We start from the raw sequence: 20,758 nt of genomic DNA on the forward strand, positions 1-20,758 counted from the left end.
GGTGAGGGGCGAAAGACAGGACAAAGACATGTTGTGGACGAGTGAGAGAGGGAGATTAATAATAACTAATGTTTAAATGCAGAGTGATGTATGAACACATAGTAAAAAAAAAGGTGAGCGGACAATAAACAGCTAACATACTAAGGGTTGTGCACACGCTAAACTTGTTCATAACTATCAGTTAGTTCTGCACAGACTAAAGACAGCTGATGTATAACACAGTTTGAGCTTTACTCTTAAATAATTTGTTACACATGAGGCTGCTTTATCAGAGTGGTCAGAATATTTTTTAATTATGAAAGTGTTTTCTGTACTAAAAACAAAAATAGATTTATTTTTCTGTATACTATGTACGAATCTGCAGTAGTGACTATGGTATTCTAATTATTGTACACATGTGTTTAGGCCAGGGATAATGTAACTATAACATCACTTACTGGGCCGTTAGTGGAACACTTTATGTAACAGACTCATTTAATTCTGCTCCTACAAGGATAGATACAGTTAATCCTTCACACCTCATACAATGATGCTGTACACTGCAACACATAACAATATGTGTTTTCTTTCATGTTAACAGGTTAATTGAACCTGTAGCTGTATCTTAGAAGGTAGAGCAGGTAAGCTGCTAATCAGAGGATTGGTCCAGGACACGCTGGAGAGATTATATCTCTTGGCTAGAATGGGAATGCCTTGGAGTTCCCCCAGACAAGCTGGAGGAGGTGGCTGGGGAGAGGGAGGTCTGGGCTTCTCACACACACAAAAAGCCTTAATTAATTATTTAAAAAAAATATTTATTGGTTTCAATCAATATTGTCCTTTAATATTGATGTATGTAATGTAAAAGAAACACCAGCTTAATTGACTGCATCACTGCGCCCTCTGGTGGTAGGTAAGCTACAAGGCTTCTACTGTCAACTAGTTTTATTTTACTTCTTAATTACTTATTTGACTTCACAGCTCGTTATGGCCATGGTCTAAACCCCAGCTATTAGGTTTTGATTTGGATTTAGTTGATTATTTTTCTTATTTCTAGATTTTCACTTATTTCTTTTTAAAAATTAATATAATATTAATGCAATAATATATTTTTTAATTAGTTGCCAGTGGTAGAGTGTGTGCTACAATACAAATACAACAATTTCAGAAGGAACATGTTTCACAGTCTCAATACTGGTTGTGTTAAAAAGACTTTTTCGTGTGCTCATAGTTAAGTTATTAAAGGTGTGTTTAGTCCTTAGCTCTTGTTACTTATGTTATCTGGCCTCTTAATGACTCTAGCCTACCCTACCAGCCACACCTTTATTTTAGTTTGATCTAGTTTTTATTTTTATTTTAGTCATTTTTCCATTTTTTCTAATTTCCAATGGAAAAGCAGGCTTCTTTAAACAAGAAGTCAAATCTTTCTCCCAGTGATAAAAAAAAAAGGCCTAAAAACACTCTTATTTTCTGGATGTTCTTTATAGATCTCTATTTATGTCTACTTCGTAGATGGTTTTCACAGCAGATATTTGAAATTGTATAAAATACACATGTTGCATGAATGAACCCCATGTTCCTCCAAGTAATAGCATGAAAGAAGCAGAAGAAAATATTGATAGATTTTAAAGTCTTAGTCTCCCTTATTATCCCTTACCTTCAATATAAATGCAGTGTAATGCAATTAACTAGAGTCATTAGTACATTAGTGCTAGTAATTAACTAGGATATTAAGTGTCTGTGGCTCTTCTTATGTTCCTGCCTTTATAAACCACCATGCTCACTCAAAACTTAACCCTAAGAAGGATAAGTAGACTTTGGCAATGAATGAAAATGTATATTATGTAAATATTGATTACTGGTTTATTGTTTCTCATTCAAGAGTAGTCACTGAACCTGTTTGACAGGTTTCTACGTGAGCAGATTTTTTGGCAAAAATTGTTGTTGCTGTTGTTTTCGATCTTAATCATTCTTTGATGGCAGCTTCCAGCAACACTCTGAAAGTCTTATGTGTCAAATCATTAGCCAAGGGTTCATTTCCAACCTTTTCTGCTAGTTCTCCTACATGATTTGTTCCACTTCTTACTAATGACTGATGAGTTTTCACAGAATAAATTCCCCAAACAAACGTTTATTGTACAAAGAAAGACAGTAAAAAACATAACAGCTTCATTCAGACTTCTCTTCTGCAAAGTCGAAACAATACAAAAATACACAAAAACAATGCAGCTGTATATAAATGCATGTAAGAGCCTTACAAAAGATTTCAATGTTTGAATATTGTGTTTCAAGTATTTGTCACTAAGCTGTCAGAACCGATGTGACACTCACTGTTCACCAGTAAGTGTCAGCGTTTCCTCAAACACAGCTGCTGCTGCTGTTGCTTCTTACTGTAAACATGAGTGCAGTTTAACATCACCCATTCCCACATTTCCCACACCATTATTCTATGAAGACACTGACCATAGACTAGCACTACTTCTTCCTTAGCAAACTTGGATTTTTGTTTTTAAATGAAACTGGCTTTGTGCAAACTGCTTATAAAAGACTGTTAGAACGCTGTTCAAAAAATTCACTGCATACTGTAGCATTCACTTCACCAAGACAAAACAATGTTAAAGTAAGCTTACGTACGTGCCTGTGTATGTATGCAGCAATAATTAAAACTGCAGACCAAACACCAGACCAGAAACAGACCACTTATAGAGATAAACCCATGAATTCATTGTATTTCATAGCCCATCCATGCTCTACAGTGTCTTTAAGTCTCTTTTTGGATATTGGGCATTCATCAAGCAGATGTAATTAATTGCTTATGTTAATGTGCTAACAATGCCAATATTACATTATATCAGCATAAACTAGCAACTGTTTACTAACAGTTTTGGAGGTAATGCCATGTTAGCGTTGCATTCACACCTTGCTGAGCTGCCACAACGTAACCAAACAAAAAAACACAATACATTAATGCAGTTTTACTGTGCAGCCTGTGCATCCTGTTCTCCTGTGCTCCTCTTGTTCCACATTTGTAATTTTAAAGTTTAATTCCAAAATGGATCAAACTCGTTTTTCACCTCAGAATTCTACACACAATACCCTGTAATGACAAAGTTAAACCTATGGAGACCTGAAAGACCTGTGCCACTCCAAATGACAGCCTACTTTGAGTTTGCTAAATCAGACCACCAGAAACAAAATTCTCTGGTCTGCTGAAACAAGGATTGAACTAAAAGCCAAACATTATGTCCGGAGGAAACCATTGTGCAGAGAAACTCCCCAGTTGACTAGATGGAGGTTCTGCATAGAAGAATTGGAGAAACTGCTCAAAAAAGCTGTGCCAGGCTTGTAGCATCATACTCAAAAAGACTTGAGGATGTAACTGCTGCCAAAGGTGCTTCAATAAAGTACCGAGCTGGATACCTATTGACATGTTTTATTTATTTATTTTTTACTTTTAATAAATTTGCAAGAATTTGAAGCAAACTTCAATTTGTCCCTTTGCTTTTGTGTGAAGAATTCTGAGGTGAAAAATTAATTTAATCCATTTTGGAATAAATGTGGAAGGATGTGACATGACAAAATGTGGAACAAGTGAAGCAGTGTAAATAGTTTCTAGACTGTAAGTCCAAAGCCATATATCTCTCAATAGCATGTTCCAAGCAGTATGTGCTCACAGTCACACTCATGTAATATGAAAGTATGTTCAAAAAGCTTTAGCAGAAATATTCAGGTATGCTTTAATGTAGCAAAGAGGTGCTGTGACTGTTCAAATCTTTCATTGAGTGCATCTGCCATGGCACCAGTGTCTTGTTAAGGACTCCAAATAGATTTCAGAATAAACCTTTACAATGTATAACACTTGGTGAGACCAAATCAAAACAACAAAAAAAATCTAATATAACACACTGACCTAGAAATGTATTTGAAAACAAATGAAATAAAAATTGTGATATAAAACTTCAGAGTTAGGGTGACTTACAGGACCTAAGTCTCATCATGACTTCCACTGGAAGCATAGACTAGACCAGTCATAGAAAACACACAGAATGTCTGTGGTCTGTGGTTGTGTTTCAGTCCATACTGGTGTTGCAGATGTTGATGTTCTTCATAGAAGTATTGAAGATGGCTGGCTTAAGACAGCTGTCCTCCTCACTAATAAAGGAAAAAGAGGGCACTTTTTAGAAGGTCATAAAAAAATCGCTGGTTTTCATGGAATTGTGGAGAAGATGCCCTCAGATCTACAGGCACATATAGACCCTGCAAGAGGAAGAAAGTAATGGACTCCTTGATAGTGCTGGTAGTATTGATGCTTTAAAAAAAAACAAAACAATTTTAATAGAATTACCTGACATTTCAGAATTAAACAAAAAGGGCGTTTTCAGGTAAAACAACATGGGTTAATAATTTAAAAGTGTTCTGAAGCAATGGAGGTTGATTCTACTAATTCCTACAGGCGTTCCAACTTTCCTGGATTACTTACACCCCCCTCTGTCTGTATAAAAGCAGTGTTGGAACACACTGTGGTACCATAACTTCGTGAGCATCAGATGAACAGTATTGTACTATAGAAGTAGTGTGTTGCTACAAAAATGGTGGGAAAAATGCAATTAACAATGGAAGGGAAACAGACCATCATAATACCTAAAAATGTAGGTCTTTCCTACAGAGAAATCGCAAAGAAAGTCAATGTGTCATTGAGTACAGTTTCCTTCAACATCTACAGGCACAAGCTCCCAGGGCTCTGGTAGAAGACCTGAGCTTGGATAGGATAAAGAGACCGTCCACGGGGGCGAGAGGGAATATATATATATATATATATATATATATATATATATATATATATATATATATATATATATATATATATATATATATATATATAAGCCACTTTTCTTTTCTAACTTCCTGGAAGTAAAAGTTCTGGTGGCCGAGCAAATGTACGTACTGGTACGTACATTTACGCACATTTATTGATCAAAGAAAGATCTATACCGTCATATTTAGTTCTCTTTTTCTTCCCCATGATTTCATACCTGTTCCTTGACACTGCAGATAATAATTCTGATAAAACATGGAATTGCTCACAAAAAAGATGCAAGTGCTGCTTCTTGATGTGGCTCCAGGCAACACTGTAGCCTCCTTGGTGCAGCAAGTATTTGATTACATTTACTTACATTGCACTCTTATTTTGCATCTCTAACCAAAAGCAAGATGAAATTGTCTGAGACCAACCAATTCTCAGTTCTCTTTCATTTTGCTTGTGTTACTGGCTTCAGAGATGATCCTAACCTTACCCCTAGGCTATGTGAATATACATTTTCTCATCAAACTGTTCTCCTAAGTTTTGGCAATCAAAGTGACACAGATCAGCAATAATTTTCATTATTTAAAAATGAACATTTTGCCTTTCTTCAAAATATAGGGTTAGGATCAGCACCTATGATGATCTTGCTCAGGTTAAGTCAACAGTTAAGTCAAACCTGTGATTGGATCCCTCAACGTCTTCAATGCTATCAGGCAGCAGCCTGTTGGCCGTCTCAGGAAGTAGCATTGTGAGGGCTGAACCCAGCAGGGGGCAGAGGCCACACAGAACCATGGGAGCGTGAGGACTGATCCCCCTCAGAAGGTACATCATGGGAGCCAGGACGCCACCAGTGCGAGCACACATAGAGCCTATACCAATCCCATTTTGTCTGAAAAATACAATGAATACAAAGGGCCCGGTTACAGGTGCTTATTATGGATATCAATGTGATCTCTGTCTACACTTTGCAACCCCTGCCATAAAGTTTTGAATAAATTCTGATGAAATCTATTGGGTGTGTGGAGTTGGGTCATGTGAATAATCCATCAAGATGTGGTTTACATCCACTGATGTCTTCAAGGTCAACAACAAAGGACTCATACCTTAGAAACTATGTATGTATGTATGTATTGTCAGCATATAGAAAGTACTGTATAAAGATTTAAAATATCATGTCACATTTGACCTCTTACCAGTCCTTCAAGGTCAATAGAGTGACCTGAAATTCAAAGTGATAATAGTGCTATTTAAAACTATGCTTCTTACCACCATTGTTTGCACTGACAACAGTTAAGCATAAAGGGATGATATATACTAAATATTGCATTACTTTGGACCTCTGACCTCTTCTTCAAGGTCAAATTAGGTCAAACTTTGATAAAATATATTTTATCTTTAAAAATGTAAATTCTCCGGCCTTTTTTGTATTGGTAAAATTTAGGAAACAAATACTAGTGTGTGAGGATTCTAAATATCACATTATAGTTTGCATCCAGAAATCATTTCCCTTAAAAGTAAGTACTGTACCAAGAGAGAGCTGCCTTGACAGAGGTTTGCACTCTCTGAGTGCCATTGTTGGTTAATGATTTCTTATCAGACAATGTCTTTATGGCATTTGTCTTTTCTGTGGGGGGGTCGTTTCTGCACTTAATTTCCATTACAGCTATTGCTTTCTCGCTCTGTATTTATAGATAGTAATGTATACCTTATATTTTCACTTACACTATTCCACCTTTCTTATCTGTGAACACTCTTAATAACAAGCATGTAATGTAAGTCATGCATGAATCCATCTTAGTAAATGGAACAAAGCTGGATTCTTGCAATTTAATAGATATAGTGATTTCCTTATGCATTAGAATGAACACATGTTTGTAATACACGACAACAGCATTCTCAGGATTAAGATACAGCCAGCAATAATCATAAAGACATTATTTTAATGATATCTCAATAATTCCAGTTGGTATTTATGGCAACAAGGTAAATGTATAAGTGCTTAAATTCACCAGATCACCAGACACCTATATAGGGTTAGGGAGGTCGGTTTTGGGTTATAATAAGGTTCAGTCCTGTGGGATTTTCATATATCTAAAGTAGGGATGTTAAACTCTTTATAGGCTTTAAAGTCTCTTCCTGCCAGTGTAAATATGTTCAACTATACATTAAATCCTATTTAATAATAGTATGTCTCAGTTTTTCTACATTATAAAGAAATGCTGATATAATAGCTGAAAGAAACATGTTAGCACAAATAAAAAAGCTATCAAACATAACCCAAATGCAGTCCAAAATCTATGTCCTCCTTCACATTTTTCCTGTCATCCTCCTCTTCCAGCATCCTGTCAGCCAAATAGAAGTCTGTCCGGGGCTTATGTTTGATACGCCTGATGTAAAGGAAAGGAAAGTTGCAGCGTTTTAACCACATTCTAAACTTCGTTAGCAAAACCAACTCTAACACTAACACTAGTTAGTCAGATGAGTGAGATACTTTAAGTATCATGGGATATTTTTTTAAGTTTTCCTAAACCTTGCTGTATTCAATTTAATCTAGCACTTCCGAAAAAAATAAATGTAAACAATTTCAACATTAATCATAATGGGACAAGTCTCAAAACTGCTCTGCAGACAGTTTGACCAGTAATCCGGTGTGCCATACATCTAAAACCTGGTTTCCTGTTGGTAAGTATTTGGGCTAATGAAGCTTTTCTATAAGCCTGATAAGCCTTTTACCCAGGCTTTGATATAGTGATGTAGTTAATGAAAGAACTCTTCATCGGCCGAATAAGTGGATTTTTGGATGAGCTAACAAAGAAACACCAAAAGTCATGTTCCGACTTTTTTGAATATATATGTGTGTGTATATATATATATATATATATATGTATATATATATATATATGTGTGTGTGTATGTATATATCTATATATATCTATCTATCTATCTATCTATCTATCTATCTATCTATATATATATATATATATATATATATATATATATATATATATATATATATATATATATATATATATGTGTGTGTGTATATGTATGTATGTATGTGTGTGTGTTATATTTTATAATATATATTTGATTTAATTTATTTATTATAATATGGATTATATTATATATATCTTCATATACACATGTTGATGTTTTTTTCTTACCGTACCATGGTAATACAGGTAATACAATCAAAATCTTGGAAAATTATTCCAGAAACAACTTGCGAAAATGTTTTGTGTTTCCAAAAAAATACCATTAGGTAACAATCACTGACTGCCTCTAGTCAAACTGCTTTTGTGGCACCATTAGCAGCTGCCTTTAGAAGACTCCACAGTTCTGATAATAACACAGCCCGTTTAAGTGAAATTGCTAGCCAGAACATGTTTAGCTTTAGACAGTGAAGGAACTCTTTGTGTTGTAAGACTCCAGGGTGTTTGGAGGGTAACACTCACCTTATAACAGTGGGGAACACCTCAGCAGAATACACATAAATAATAGACAGAGAGGCTGTGATTCCAAACTTTCCAATCATGGCCAAGACCGTTCTGACGACAGACAAATCTAAAAGAAGATAAAAGGATGGCGAGAAAAGCTGTAAACTACATTTTTAGAACAAGTAGGGCAAAGAGTTAATCATGCACAGTCCAGCTAAGCTGTCCTGAGCGTGTGTTCATACCATCGGGGATGAAGATGGTGAGCAGACAGGCAGTGCCTCCAACTGCTAAGAAAGCTAGCTGGGAGATCTTACGGGAGCGGTTCAGGGTGAACAGGGTGATTGTGCGCGCAGGCATCTCAACCAGACCAAAAATCATCTGAGTCAGGTATATATTCATTCCAAAGTCAGAAATGTTGAGGGACAGGCCATAGTACACAAGGACATTGACAAACCTGAGAATGTAGGAGCAAAGAAAGAAAGAAATGCTTCTGCTTGAAGGGAAATGTCATGGCAAATGTCATTCCTTTATACCTTTGAATGTATTACTTGTTGTTCATGGAAAAATGAGATAATTCCCACTGCTGTTAGTCTTTGAAGTTACTACAGGATGATGCCAAAATAAGTTACATAGTGTAAAACAAACCCAAATCAAAGCTGGTTCACTTGGTTTTCTAAGTAATGAGCAGCAAAGCCTCACAGAGAGTTGAGCTTGTTCTGTTCATTAGTGTTTTTCCCCTTAGTGTGTGTTCCTGTTTTTCCTTTTTGTCTAAGCTGTTGTTTGCCCCTTCAGTTACTTCTTATTTTAGTTTTTATTTTGCAGTTACATCTTTATGGAGATTTTTGACTTTTCAATTTGCGCCTTTGTTTCTCACTCTTGTTCTCTGATCAAGTTCACGTATGCCATATGATTCATCTCCCTGGAGTGCATACAGTCTTTGGGTGTGTTCCAGTAGTCTGTTTTGCTTAGGAAGATTCCTAAGTGAGATAAGTGACCAAGAAGTGACTGATCCAACTCACTAAATACTAAGGAAAGAAGTGCCATGCAGTCCCAGAATTCTCTTTTTTCACAATCTGACAATAGAAAGAGGCAGCAAACTGAAATGTCATTTGTGACAACGGCGACAGGTCACTGGTCGCTTTGTATTATTCTGATTCAACCCCTGTTTTTTTCTCTTGCAAGCATGTGAGTAAGTTCTTCAGCAAAATTCCCAGCACAGCCAACTAAACCGCTTTATCTTTACTGACCATTCGAAAACTCGAGAAAAAGAATCTAAAGCATAAACAAAGTGGAGCAACTCATGGAAATGTAAACTGTAACAGCATTTTCCTTTTCATAACCTGCTGATATATTTAGAGTTTTAACAACAAGGCTGATCTCGGAACATCACAACGCTGGAAGGAAAACCACTTCTCGTTAGGTTGTTGCTGCATGAAGAATGTAGAATTGCTCTTTAAAGATGACGAACTCTGTTAACTGATCAAAGTCTGTTTAAGGTTCCGTATAATTTGGTTTAAATTTGTAATGCACTTTGCTGTATTGCAGCCTTTAGGATAATCACAAGGGATAAGTGACGGTTCAGTTCATTTTTGCTGTGTTACTGAGGAGCACTAAGTGGGGTTCGCCTCTAAACACTGAGCAGGAGGACTGAGTGAAGAGTTTTTAGACAGAGAGTTTTGACATAACTTCGAGCCAAAGTGCAGATTACATACTTGTTCTGATAACCTCCCCCTCCTAAAAAACTCAACTCTCCTAGTTGCAGCTGTAACAAACACAACAAGCATAAGACATAAGTTTTTTTTTTATTAGATTTTTTGGAATTTGCAGGGAATGGTGTGCCACATTTACGTGACTCATTTAGTCACAAACGGAGACTGTGTTTCTTTTGTAAATCCAACTGCTTTTTAAAGTCAAAAGGAGGGTTTGTGCTACCTTATCTTTCATGCGTGGTTCTCATTTAAATGCCCCACATAAAACAATGGGGGTAGAACAGGTTGTGGTGAATTAAGTTGTGCATTTTGTAGTCCATCTTCTGCACATTGTAGTTTCTGCATCATTTTTACATTTACTGGCTGTAAAAATCAGCCTGCTGGACTATTTTTACAACACACTGATTCACAGTAGATTTAAGGATAGTTGGAGTAACACTGCAAATCCACTTTGGTACAATTCACTGTTTGGTACAATTAAGCAATCACCATCCACGCCAGATATGTGGTCAGTATGAAAGAAATGCAGAGTAAGGTCAGCTGATTCTGATTATAGCATCAAAACAGCAAATGGAAAAGCTTGAAGTGACAAAAACAAAGACTTTATTGCTCGGGCACAGATGACTATCTCGTGTTTCGACAGGAACAGGGACTAAAGCAACATCCGCATTTCAATTAATAGGAAATGCATCAATAAAAGCTATTTGATGACTGCGATGCTTGTGCGATAGGGCAATATGTATAAAAAAAGCACACGGTTAACTGTTCCTCATCTGACTGTCAGTAAGAACTATCTGTAAACATGGATATTTTAGCAGGGCTGCAGTGAATAAACCCCTTATTGCACTGATGGATTCACATTTGAGAATTCCGTGGTGCGAAAACCAAAGGCACTCATCCTTAGCCATGAAAAATGTGATATGACAGGACATCCTTTATATTTTTAACAGGACATTTAGCCCTTAGGAACAATATAAGTCTTAATGCTTCACCTCAACTGTAAGTAGAATCAAACTAGTTCCGCAGGCTCGGACCCTGGTCCAGTTTTTCCTTTTTTTCTTGAGTGAGAAGGGTAACTGCAAATTCCTTTTTATATGTGGAGTATTTACTTTGATATATCAAGTTTAAGTTCTGAGTACTAATCCTTCAGGCTGGTTGATATTATAGTTTGTTGTTTTGTTAATAATGATATTTCCACTGTAGCTTTTCATAATCAGATTAGAGGCAGAAAAACAAACTGTCAAAAAGCAAAATTCTAGACTGCAGGGAATGTTGAAGAGCCACAAAACTCCAAACTGCTTCCTCTATCTTTTTAGGGCCAAAAGTAAAACTGTGCACACAGTGTGGTGTGGCTTTATTACTCGAGGGGGTTTTCCAGCTTTAATGTTGTTTTAACCCAGTGAGCTAATGAGTGTTTCACTGAGCCCACAAGCCCTCTGTGACTTGGTTCATGGCCTGCACATCCCAGCTAGTCGTGGCTTGCTGTTTTTCGCAACCTGTGTGACATCAGTTAGCAAAGATGTGCCAGAGATGCTATCAAAGTGCATTACATATAGGTTAGCAAGCCAACACTACTGTTAGCTGATAAGCTCACAGTTCGACCTTAAATATTTAGGTGCCTGACTGCTATTTCAGCTGTTCTCTTTCTACTGTAAGTCTATTTTAAGCCCATAAAATTTCATTTTATGTCCCAGAAATACAGATTTACCAAAATTAGCTAGCTGGCATTAGCATGAGCTAAGTGCTAATATTCAGCCATGTTATGAAGTATATCAAATAAGTTTGATTTATTTGTTTGTTTTGAGTTCAAATTCAAATAGGTCTTACATGGAGATTTTGTTCAGATGTTACATTTTTCCTGGATAAATAAGGCTCGAGTATTTAGAAGCAAGACAAGCTTACTCATTTGTTTTTCCCATGGTCATTTTTTCTGTTGTTGTTTGAAATTTGATTGAGCTTATAGCACTAATTTGTCCTTATTGCTTTCCCAAATCCATGTTTCAGACAGACTCTTCAGCCCCTGTTGAGAGTTTAAAAGGTCCCCTTAGACAGGACTGAAGGCCGACATGCAGAGGTGGGGATGTGGATGATAAGCGTGAACCCTCAGGAGCAGTCTTGTGCTCAGTCTGACTCTGACTGAAAAAAACATGTGCTTATACTCACCACAGATAAAAGACAATCAGAGAGTGCTTCCTCATTCTTGGTGTTCGAACAAGGTCAAGGAACGAGTGTTTGTTCTTCGCCACAGTTTTCTCTTTGGTTTTACAGACCTGCTGTGAAACAAACAAGACAATAGGTATCAGTGTCTGTGGTTGAAGGTGCAAAATATGTTCAGTAGTTCTGTTTGAATAGTTTGCATGTTTAAATGATACCCACTTATCAAAAAACACATGAAAATAAGTAGTGGCTCCTGAATAACAGAGGAAGATAAAAATAGAATAGCAGTGTCATAGAGGGAATATTCTCACTGCTAATAAAAACTATGCTTGACATTCATTTGTAATGAAACATTATTTATCTTTGCTTCTAGTGCTTTAATGATATCTGCTCTAAGCTGTGTTTAATTACCTTTCTACCTACAACACTACAGCTGAGTGGAAAGCCACGTCTGTATAAAGAGCGTAGCATGAGCAGCACGTTAGCAGAGCTGTGTGTGTGGAAACAGTTATATTTAGTAGCACTGAATAAAAAAAGAAATGCACAAAGTGTAAAAATACATTGAGATGAGCTTCTGTGCAAATCCAGTAGTTGATTTGTGTTTTATTTTTACTGAGCCTGTGCACTTTTCCAGTAATGGTGAAAGACGGCTGGCTCCTGCTGACAGATGACGCTGTATGTGTGCTTGTCTGAAATTGATTCACACAGACTTTTGACAAAACCTGTGAGTGTCTGAGACCATGAGCAGGGCTTCAAATTTTAGTCAGTGATTTCTTGCATTGTAACATGAAAAAAAATGGGAAATGTGCGGTTATATGACCATCCCAGCAGCTGGTTCACATAAACCTTCGGGACACAAGGATTTACTGCACATTCAATAAAGTCAGAGATATTTCATGGAGCAGACGCCTGTGGTTTTTGTAGTTTTCCATATGTTTTTTGCTGAAACTGCAGATGACAGTGATCAAACAAAAAAGAGATTCTGTTTTCAAGTTTTCTTTTAAAACCTGTGAGGTGTAAGTAATGACTATATTTTGCATATTCTACAGGACAAATTCAGTTCTAACAAAAGATGAAGAAAAGCTCCACAAGATGCTTAGATGTTAAACTGGGTTACTTCAGAGGCAGACTTCTCTCTGCAAGCCAGATATTTGTAAAGTTCATATTAGTGTATATACGTTTATGGAAGCCCGTTTGTGCCACAAAAAAAACAAACAAAGGATCCATAACTCAAAATTTCGAGTTATGTTTCTCGAAATTTTGACTTATTAACTCAAAATTTTGAGAAACATAACTCAAAATTTCGAGTTATGGATACCTGTTTTTCGGTGTATTTTTGGTGGCGGAAACGGGCTTCCATATTCGTTTGATCATACACATGCAAAATGGGGAATTTAAAAGCTCTTGAAATGCCCTGCATTATAGACACCCCATTAATCCCAGGGCCAAAGAGCACATTTACTAGCCAAACTGCATTTTTAGACTACCATTAAGGAAAAAAGATGAAAACAAAACACCTTCAAAATCTGTAGTTTTATTTTTTTTCTAATCTGACTCCAGGAAAATGTACACTTTCAAGAGCCTACTGCAACTTTAATAAAGAACCTTAAGGGCATCATGTCTGTGCAGTGTACTATGCAGAACCAAAAAAACTCATGTTTTTTCTAGACTTGGAAGTATTATTAAGCTTCTTAGCACTAAATAATGCTGTAGAGTTTAACCAAACTGATAGCTGAGCACTTTACCCCCTTGTCAATTTAATCCTCCAAAACAGTACTATTCAGGCTTCAAAAAACAAAGTGCAAAAAGCAGTGGGTGATGTTAAAGTGGCTACATCCACGTTCAGTGACAAGTTGTTGGCAACCTTGCAAAGTGGGGACAACTTGGCACCTTCGTCCTTTTTTATCAGCATCAGAGGAGCACCATTTAAGTCTTGTTCACACAGGGAGTAACGAGATCACACAGAGTCAATGACTTTCAGCAACTTCCAGTGAAGATGGGAAAATAACCACTTATTGACGCGAATTGGGCAGGTAGGCAAGATAACCTTTTTCAGCAGTGGCTCCTTGCAGGATACTGGTGACTTACAAATGACAGAGTAGTAAATACATTACAGGGGCAAACAGCAACTGAACATCGGCTAGCAACCAACCACAAAGACTTTATCTCTTCCACCAGGTATTACCATGACTACAATGTAGCATTGTTGTACTTCATTTCTGTTGGATCAAATTTGAGAAGTGTTTTTTAAAGCTAAGTTAATGCCATGATCCCGGGTCATTTCATTCATTTATTTGATCTTTGAGTCTTCATTCATTCGTTGTCCGATTGTCTGCTGTCCTGCCACGTTATGCCATATTTCCAGGTCTTTGTGGATTCATGCCAAGTTGTCACGTTTAAGGTTTTTTGCATGTTTATTTTGTCCTCGCCAGGTTTTTTCATGTTTAGGATGCTTCAAATTATTTTTGCGCTTTTATTTTTTGTACTGCTCAATAATGCCATAATAAACGGCAGGTTTTCTGTTAGAATCAAGTTTTGTTTTTGCGTGTCTGCATTTGGGCCCTCCTCTTCACTCCACACAGTCTGCATCCGCACACTGTGACAGGTAATAATACCATTTTTCTTTGTTGTCATAAGGCTCATATAAAAAAAAATAACATTTGCTGTAGTTTTTCAAAGCTCACTCCAGAATAGTGAGAGAGAGACAGATTTAATTGCATTTGGAAATTTTTCCCCTGTCTTTCATCTGTAAGGCCCAAGACTGTTCGCTTTGGCAAAACAGTTATGCAGCTGTTTCTCACTGAATTTGGCAATTTTTGTTTTAGGTGTTTACTTAAAGCTGAAATGAATATCTGGAAATCTATAACGATCATCTAAGCACTCATGTAGGACAGCTACTTAATGAAGCTACTTAATTTGATGGGACTGTTAATAAGGCCAGTGCTACATGTGTTACTAAGGATACTAAGAACTGCTTAGTCAGCAACATGAAATGGCAAGTTCCATAATTTCAGCTCACGACAGGAAGAGAAACTTATTTTTTTAAGAGTCTATCACCAAAATGACAAAAACATGCTTTCTCACTTCCTTTCGGTGGTTTCTAAATTTGCTATGTATTCGTTTTTTCAACATTTTCAAACTTTCAAGGTTTTAGTGATGCCTCCCTGATGGTATTGTTACATTTGATAAGATTCCAGACATCATCAGTTTATTTGCAGTACTGTGCATGTTAGGGAGACCAAAAAGACAAATGCAGTGTCTAACCAATATGAAGAACGAAGAGTCCAGTAACAGAATAATCTCAGCTTTAGACGTATCTAAATATTTAGAATGTGACAAACTATTTTTTTTTTTTAAATCTTGAAATCTTCTGAGATCTATGTCATATAGGCTAATCCTAAAATTTGGTGATAGGAAAAAAAAATTTTTTTTTAGATCTTTGATGAACAAACTAAATTTTTATGGTCTCTTAAATTTTTCAATGAGTTGACATAGAGACCTTAGTGTGCAGTAAGACCATGAGTAGTAGTAGTAGACTAGTATTAGTAGGCTTAGTGGCCCACCATCAGACATCTGTCAGCACAACACTCAATGTCAGTTTCGAGTGTTTGCTGTTTGTTTTTCTACAATGACAGCTGTAGAAAAAAAAGCTCATGTGTAAGAGACAGAATTAACCTGTACCTGACACATCTCCAGGTCTTTAATGAGGGGCTTCCCGTTTATCTGCGCTGCCTTCTGGATCAGTTTCCATGCTTCTTCTGTCCTGTCATTGGCCATTAACCAGCGAGCAGACTTTGGCAAAACCCTAAAAAATATATTACAGATAGTTGTTCTTTACACACATACTTGACTCTCGGTGCCTTAATTGGAAGCTATGACTTGTCACATCACCTAACTCTCAAACATCTTAGTAGAATTCAGCTATTATTGACTGTAGTATTAAAGTATTAAAGTAAGGGACAAACAGGAAGAATTCAAAAGTAGGTCAGCGTGTTTTTCTGTAAGACCACACTGGCTTGCGAGGAATTTCATATAAATCACAACAGTGAGCATTGGCTGTAGGTTTTATTTTCTGAACCACAGTGTTCAAAAACTCAGTCTGTTGTTGATTATTTCCCTTCTTTCTTTGCTTTCTGATACTTTTACCAAATCATTTTTGGAAACTAGTCAAAATTCTTGGCTGGGCTGCTCCACACTCACCAGATGTAGAAAATAAAGAGGAAGCCAGGTGCGGATATAGCCAACTGCAGTTTACGCCAGTCTCTTATGAGATATGCCACACCGGCCAGAAAAATGTAGCCAAAGCCAAAGAAGTAGTCTGTGATTATACCCGCCAACATCCTCTGTTTTGATCCGGTCCATTCTGTGCCTGTGCAGTAAGAACATATTAATACACAAAGCTTGACACACAGTACAAAATACTGTATGAAAGATATACCAAAAATAAATAAATAAGCACTGCCCTCAAAACATCAGTCAAGTCTTTGATTAAAACTACTTTCTATTGTAGAAATGTCACTGTACACATACTCTAGTACTTTTTTACAAATTTAACCTGCATGTGCCAAAATGGTGGAGTGCCACCATTAAAACTGTGGTTGAGCCCAATTGTTCATTCTTGTTAAATTATGAGAGAAGAAACTATTTTCTCCCTTCATAACATCTAATGGTAATTATAAATGCAGATTTTAGTTTAGGTTTATAACGCCATGCTTTGTAATCTTGTAAGCACTGTGCACCACATTCATTTATCTTCAAAGTAAAGAAGGAGAAGCAAAAACTGTACGTAAAACCACACCAGTCTAGCCAGTATTGGTAACGTAACATGTTTTTGTAATGTGAGAAAACTTTTCTTTGAATTACTTCCTTTTAATTCCTTTGAACAACAACAATTCACATAAGTTAATAATCTTGGTCAAAGGATAATACACATATCGTGCTGATCAGAATTTTTATCTGCACTATTGACACTTCAACAGTGAAGACATTTAGCATCTTGTTTAACTTCTGTTTTCATGTAACCACTGCAGGACACTGACCAAGGACAAAGGCATTCATGATAACACCAGAGATGGATGTTCCAACCATAAAGCGAAGGGCAGTGTAGATGTAGAAATTAGGTGCGAAAGCAGCAGCGACTCCAAAGATAGCCTGGCTAGCTAGGTTGACAAGGATAATTATCCTGCGACCGTATCTGCAACAAAAGATTTCAGAAGTTAGTCATTCCAGTAAATGACACTCAAAAAATTCTACCACTACAAAATCTAAAAGAGTAAAGTACCTTGTATTCAGATCAATAGTGCTCTGAAATGGCTATGTTTAACTTACTTATCAGCCAAGTGTCCAAACACAACCGCTCCAACAAGAAGGCCAAACATGTAGATAGATGAGCCCACATTGTTCAGGCTGGCATTATCGCACACCAGGTCCCACTAGGAGGAAGAAAAGCAAGATGTTTCATGAAAACTCTTAAACAGTGGAAAACAGGAAGGCGAAGTGAGTGGCACATTGGTACAAATGCTTTACTTTGAAAGGGATTGGAGACAATTCTGTGATTTTAAACAGCTAGAATACAAATTGATCCCCACAGTCACCCTAGACAAACCCTTTACTCAAGGACATGATATCTCAGAAAGATTGGATGTGATCATCATGAAATTTGACGAGATAGCAGGAGACGTTCATGTCCCTCACAGAATAAGGTCTAATAATAGTGTTGGCACTAACATGAATTTTTCACATTTTTTTAAGAACTCGGGAATCATTTAAAACATTATGTTTTACTCTTGGACCTTGAGAGAGCTTGATCACATAGGGATATGTAAGGAAAACTGCACTTTGTTAAAGCCTTGTGTCACCTGACTATAATTTCAGTGGTCACCCAGAGAGAAAAGGTTCATGTAGAGAATCACTATCTTTGGTGTTGTGGCACTCTCCCGTAAATTTGAATTCAGGAATCTTTAAGTTGGGCAGCACAGTGATGCAGAAAGGTCACAGCAAGAAGCCCTAGGTTCAAATCTGACATCTGGTTGAAGTGTTTCAGTGTGAAGTATGCATGTTGTCCTCGCGTTTGCATGTTTTGTCCACACAGAGTCCAAAGACATGCAGCTAGTGGGGTTAGCTTAATTCGTGATTGTAAATTGGCTGTAGGTGTGAACGTAAGTGTGAGTGGTTGTTTGTTTCTCTGTGTGAGCCCTGCGACGAGCAGTTAACATGTCAAGGGTGTACCCCTCCGCTCCCTCTATGGCAGGTAGGATGGGCTCCAGGCCGACCGTGATTCTGAGTTGGGTAAAAAAAAAATGGATGGGTGGATTCTTTAAGTTCTGTGTCTCTCTTGTTCAGTGTCTCCGACTGGATATTTGTGGTAGAGAGAACTCTGCAGCCTTTCATAAACTTCATTAACTTTGTCTCAACAAAAGGTTCTAGAGCGTTTGTAGGACGCTCTACCAAAGTGCTCTTTGGTTTTAGAACTAACATTACAGACCAGTGAGGTCCTTTATAGCATAAAAAGCTAAAATGCTCCAGGCCGACATACATCTTCTAATCAAATGATGAGTCGATTGTCCTAAATCAACTGCACTTAACTCTTAATTTTCTGCTTAGTTACTGTATTTACTGGAGATGAATTGTGTCTTACATGTGACAGTGCCCTGTCCAGTTACATCATTTTGGTCATGTAACTGCTGCTGCTCCCCGCCCCTCACGTGTATGTTTCAAAATCATTATCCAAGTATGTAGGGATGCCTAGAGGGCCCTGCCCTGCATGAGTCCAGCTCTCAACTGTAACCCCATTCACCCCTGTCTCAAATGTCACCAGAGGCCATTGTAATAAAAGTGTTAAGTCTCTCCACATTCCGTATCTGCATGCTGAACACATCTGGGTTTATCCAAGAGGCTGCTGGATTTCCACTCACCTCAGTTACTATAGTGTTTTGAAATGTCTCCGTGCTGTACTCCCAGCCCTCCGGGCAGCTCACGGTAGGATGTCCATTGCCAAGAGATTCAGCACTGCTGTGGTTTAAAGGGACGGTGCAGGACAGGCCAAGTTGTCCATCACGGGTGGTTAGAAGGCTGAAGTTTGAAGAGGCTGGAGTCCACGCTGAGAGCCCGGGAAAGCGGCATAAATGAGGAGGGACTGCCCCGGTGAAGACTGAAACCAGCATGTGGAATGCCAGAAAGATCTGAGGTAGACAGATCCACACATATAAGATCTTCTGGAACTTCCCAAAGCCTCCGATAACAGAGAGGATTTCATCAAAATTCATTGTGCTGACTGTTGGTGAATGCACAGTTAAAATCTGCCTTATTATAACTAATCGGATCTAATTCAGAAAGTCCAAAAGAGCTCCTAAAATGAAGCTGGAATACATGCACAAGCAGACAAAGCTTCAGTCAAATGTCTAAGAAAAAAAGGCTGTAATTTATGCCTGTGCCAGGCTAATGATTGGCAGAGTCACTCTCATTCATATGCAGTCACACCTGTGCTGCGCCGCACTCTAAACAGCAACCTGTGGCTATCTGTAGGAAAGTGTGCAGCTCTCTGAGGGTGATCTAACCTCCGAGTGATGGGAGTGAACCAAAACAGGAGGGAGGAGGTTCCTCACTGTGGGAGGAGCTGCTGTGTAGTGGGCTGCTTGCCTTTTGACTCTCCGCCCCTCCTCAAAAAGTTTCATAAGAATAAATTAGGCAACCCGTTTTGACTTTTTACCAAGAATTTGTGGCTGTCTCTCCCAGTTGACAAACAACTTGATTCAGCTGAATCATTTGCCCAGCATTTCTTGCAGCAATAAATGCGGATCAAAAAAAGTTCTGTTTGTTTATGAGAAAACCCAAAGGCGTCACATGGCTCCTCAGTTTCCTGTATTTCAGTTGTCAGACTAGTTCAACTTGTTGTTACTGTGACTGAAACAGGGGGGGGGGGGCAAAGAAGCATTACCCATTTCAGAGCACTATTGAGGAGGAATTAGAGCTGCTTTTTTATGCTATTCCATCACTAGCTCACCACTTCCCAAACATATCCAGTCATCTCTTGGCTTGTGCTGCTGATAGTATAGTTTAAAGAACCTCGATTATTTCTCCGGGAAATCCTCATGCATAGTAACTTATATGCAAACTGGAACAGAGCTCCCAGGGGTAATCTGAGAAGACTGGCATTCTTTGATTAGGCGTGGGGCTCCCGACACTGTCAGTGGGAAGTACAAGAAATTACTTCAGGAAGAATAGAGGATAGAAGAATAGAGGAGTAGTTTCATAAAATGATCAAAAAAGACCAGAGGCAACTCAGTACAAGACCTGCTACTGAATTCTAAGCAGGTAATACAACTCCGGCACTATTACATAAATGCTACTCGTCACTTTCACAGAAGGAAAAAGTAGCGTAAACAACTTTAATTTTTCAAGAGCTTCTAACAGTGTTCATTTCTGTGCCACCTGCACTGCCACTCATTCCACATTGCAGCACCATCTTGTGGTTACATGGAAACAAATGGAACTGTACAAAGCTGCAAAGAATCAATATATTTTCAATACTTCTGTAGTCAGTGTGGACAGTGTGTCTAATTAATTGTGTCTGCTTTGAATGGTCGACCCCAAATATTTAAACTCTACCAATTTCAGTATTCACCTTTTCATCTGTCTCGCTCTCATTCTTAAACATCTATCATACCCTCAAC

The 20,758-nt window shown here is 37.7% G+C and overlaps 1 protein-coding gene across 2 annotated transcripts; it reads right to left on the reverse strand.

Moving 5' to 3' along the window:
- Positions 1 to 1,763: 1,763 nt before the first annotated feature.
- Positions 1,764 to 19,586, reverse strand: LOC146372354 (solute carrier family 22 member 6). Of its 2 annotated transcripts, XM_084954073.1 has the most exons (10): positions 19,001 to 19,586; positions 17,415 to 17,518; positions 17,126 to 17,280; positions 16,287 to 16,455; positions 15,768 to 15,891; positions 12,093 to 12,202; positions 8,463 to 8,674; positions 8,239 to 8,347; positions 5,460 to 5,672; positions 1,764 to 4,131 (listed from the first exon to the last, which is right to left on the reverse strand). In XM_084954073.1, exons 1-10 carry the CDS (start codon positions 19,349 to 19,351, stop codon positions 4,050 to 4,052), a joined length of 1,629 nt encoding a protein of 542 aa, XP_084810199.1. In that variant the 5' UTR covers positions 19,352 to 19,586; the 3' UTR covers positions 1,764 to 4,049. The 2 variants fall into 2 exon arrangements, with proteins under 2 accessions (XP_084810199.1, XP_084810200.1); XM_084954074.1 differs by lacking the exon at positions 1,764 to 4,131 and having other exon boundaries at positions 5,559 to 7,170.
- Positions 19,587 to 20,758: the final 1,172 nt, after the last annotated feature.

The sequence above is a fragment of the Perissodus microlepis genome, chromosome 15 (genome assembly GCF_051167445.1).
Source record: "Perissodus microlepis isolate ML-2025 ecotype Zambia chromosome 15, ASM5116744v1, whole genome shotgun sequence".
NCBI classification, from domain to species: Eukaryota; Metazoa; Chordata; class Actinopteri; order Cichliformes; family Cichlidae; genus Perissodus; species Perissodus microlepis.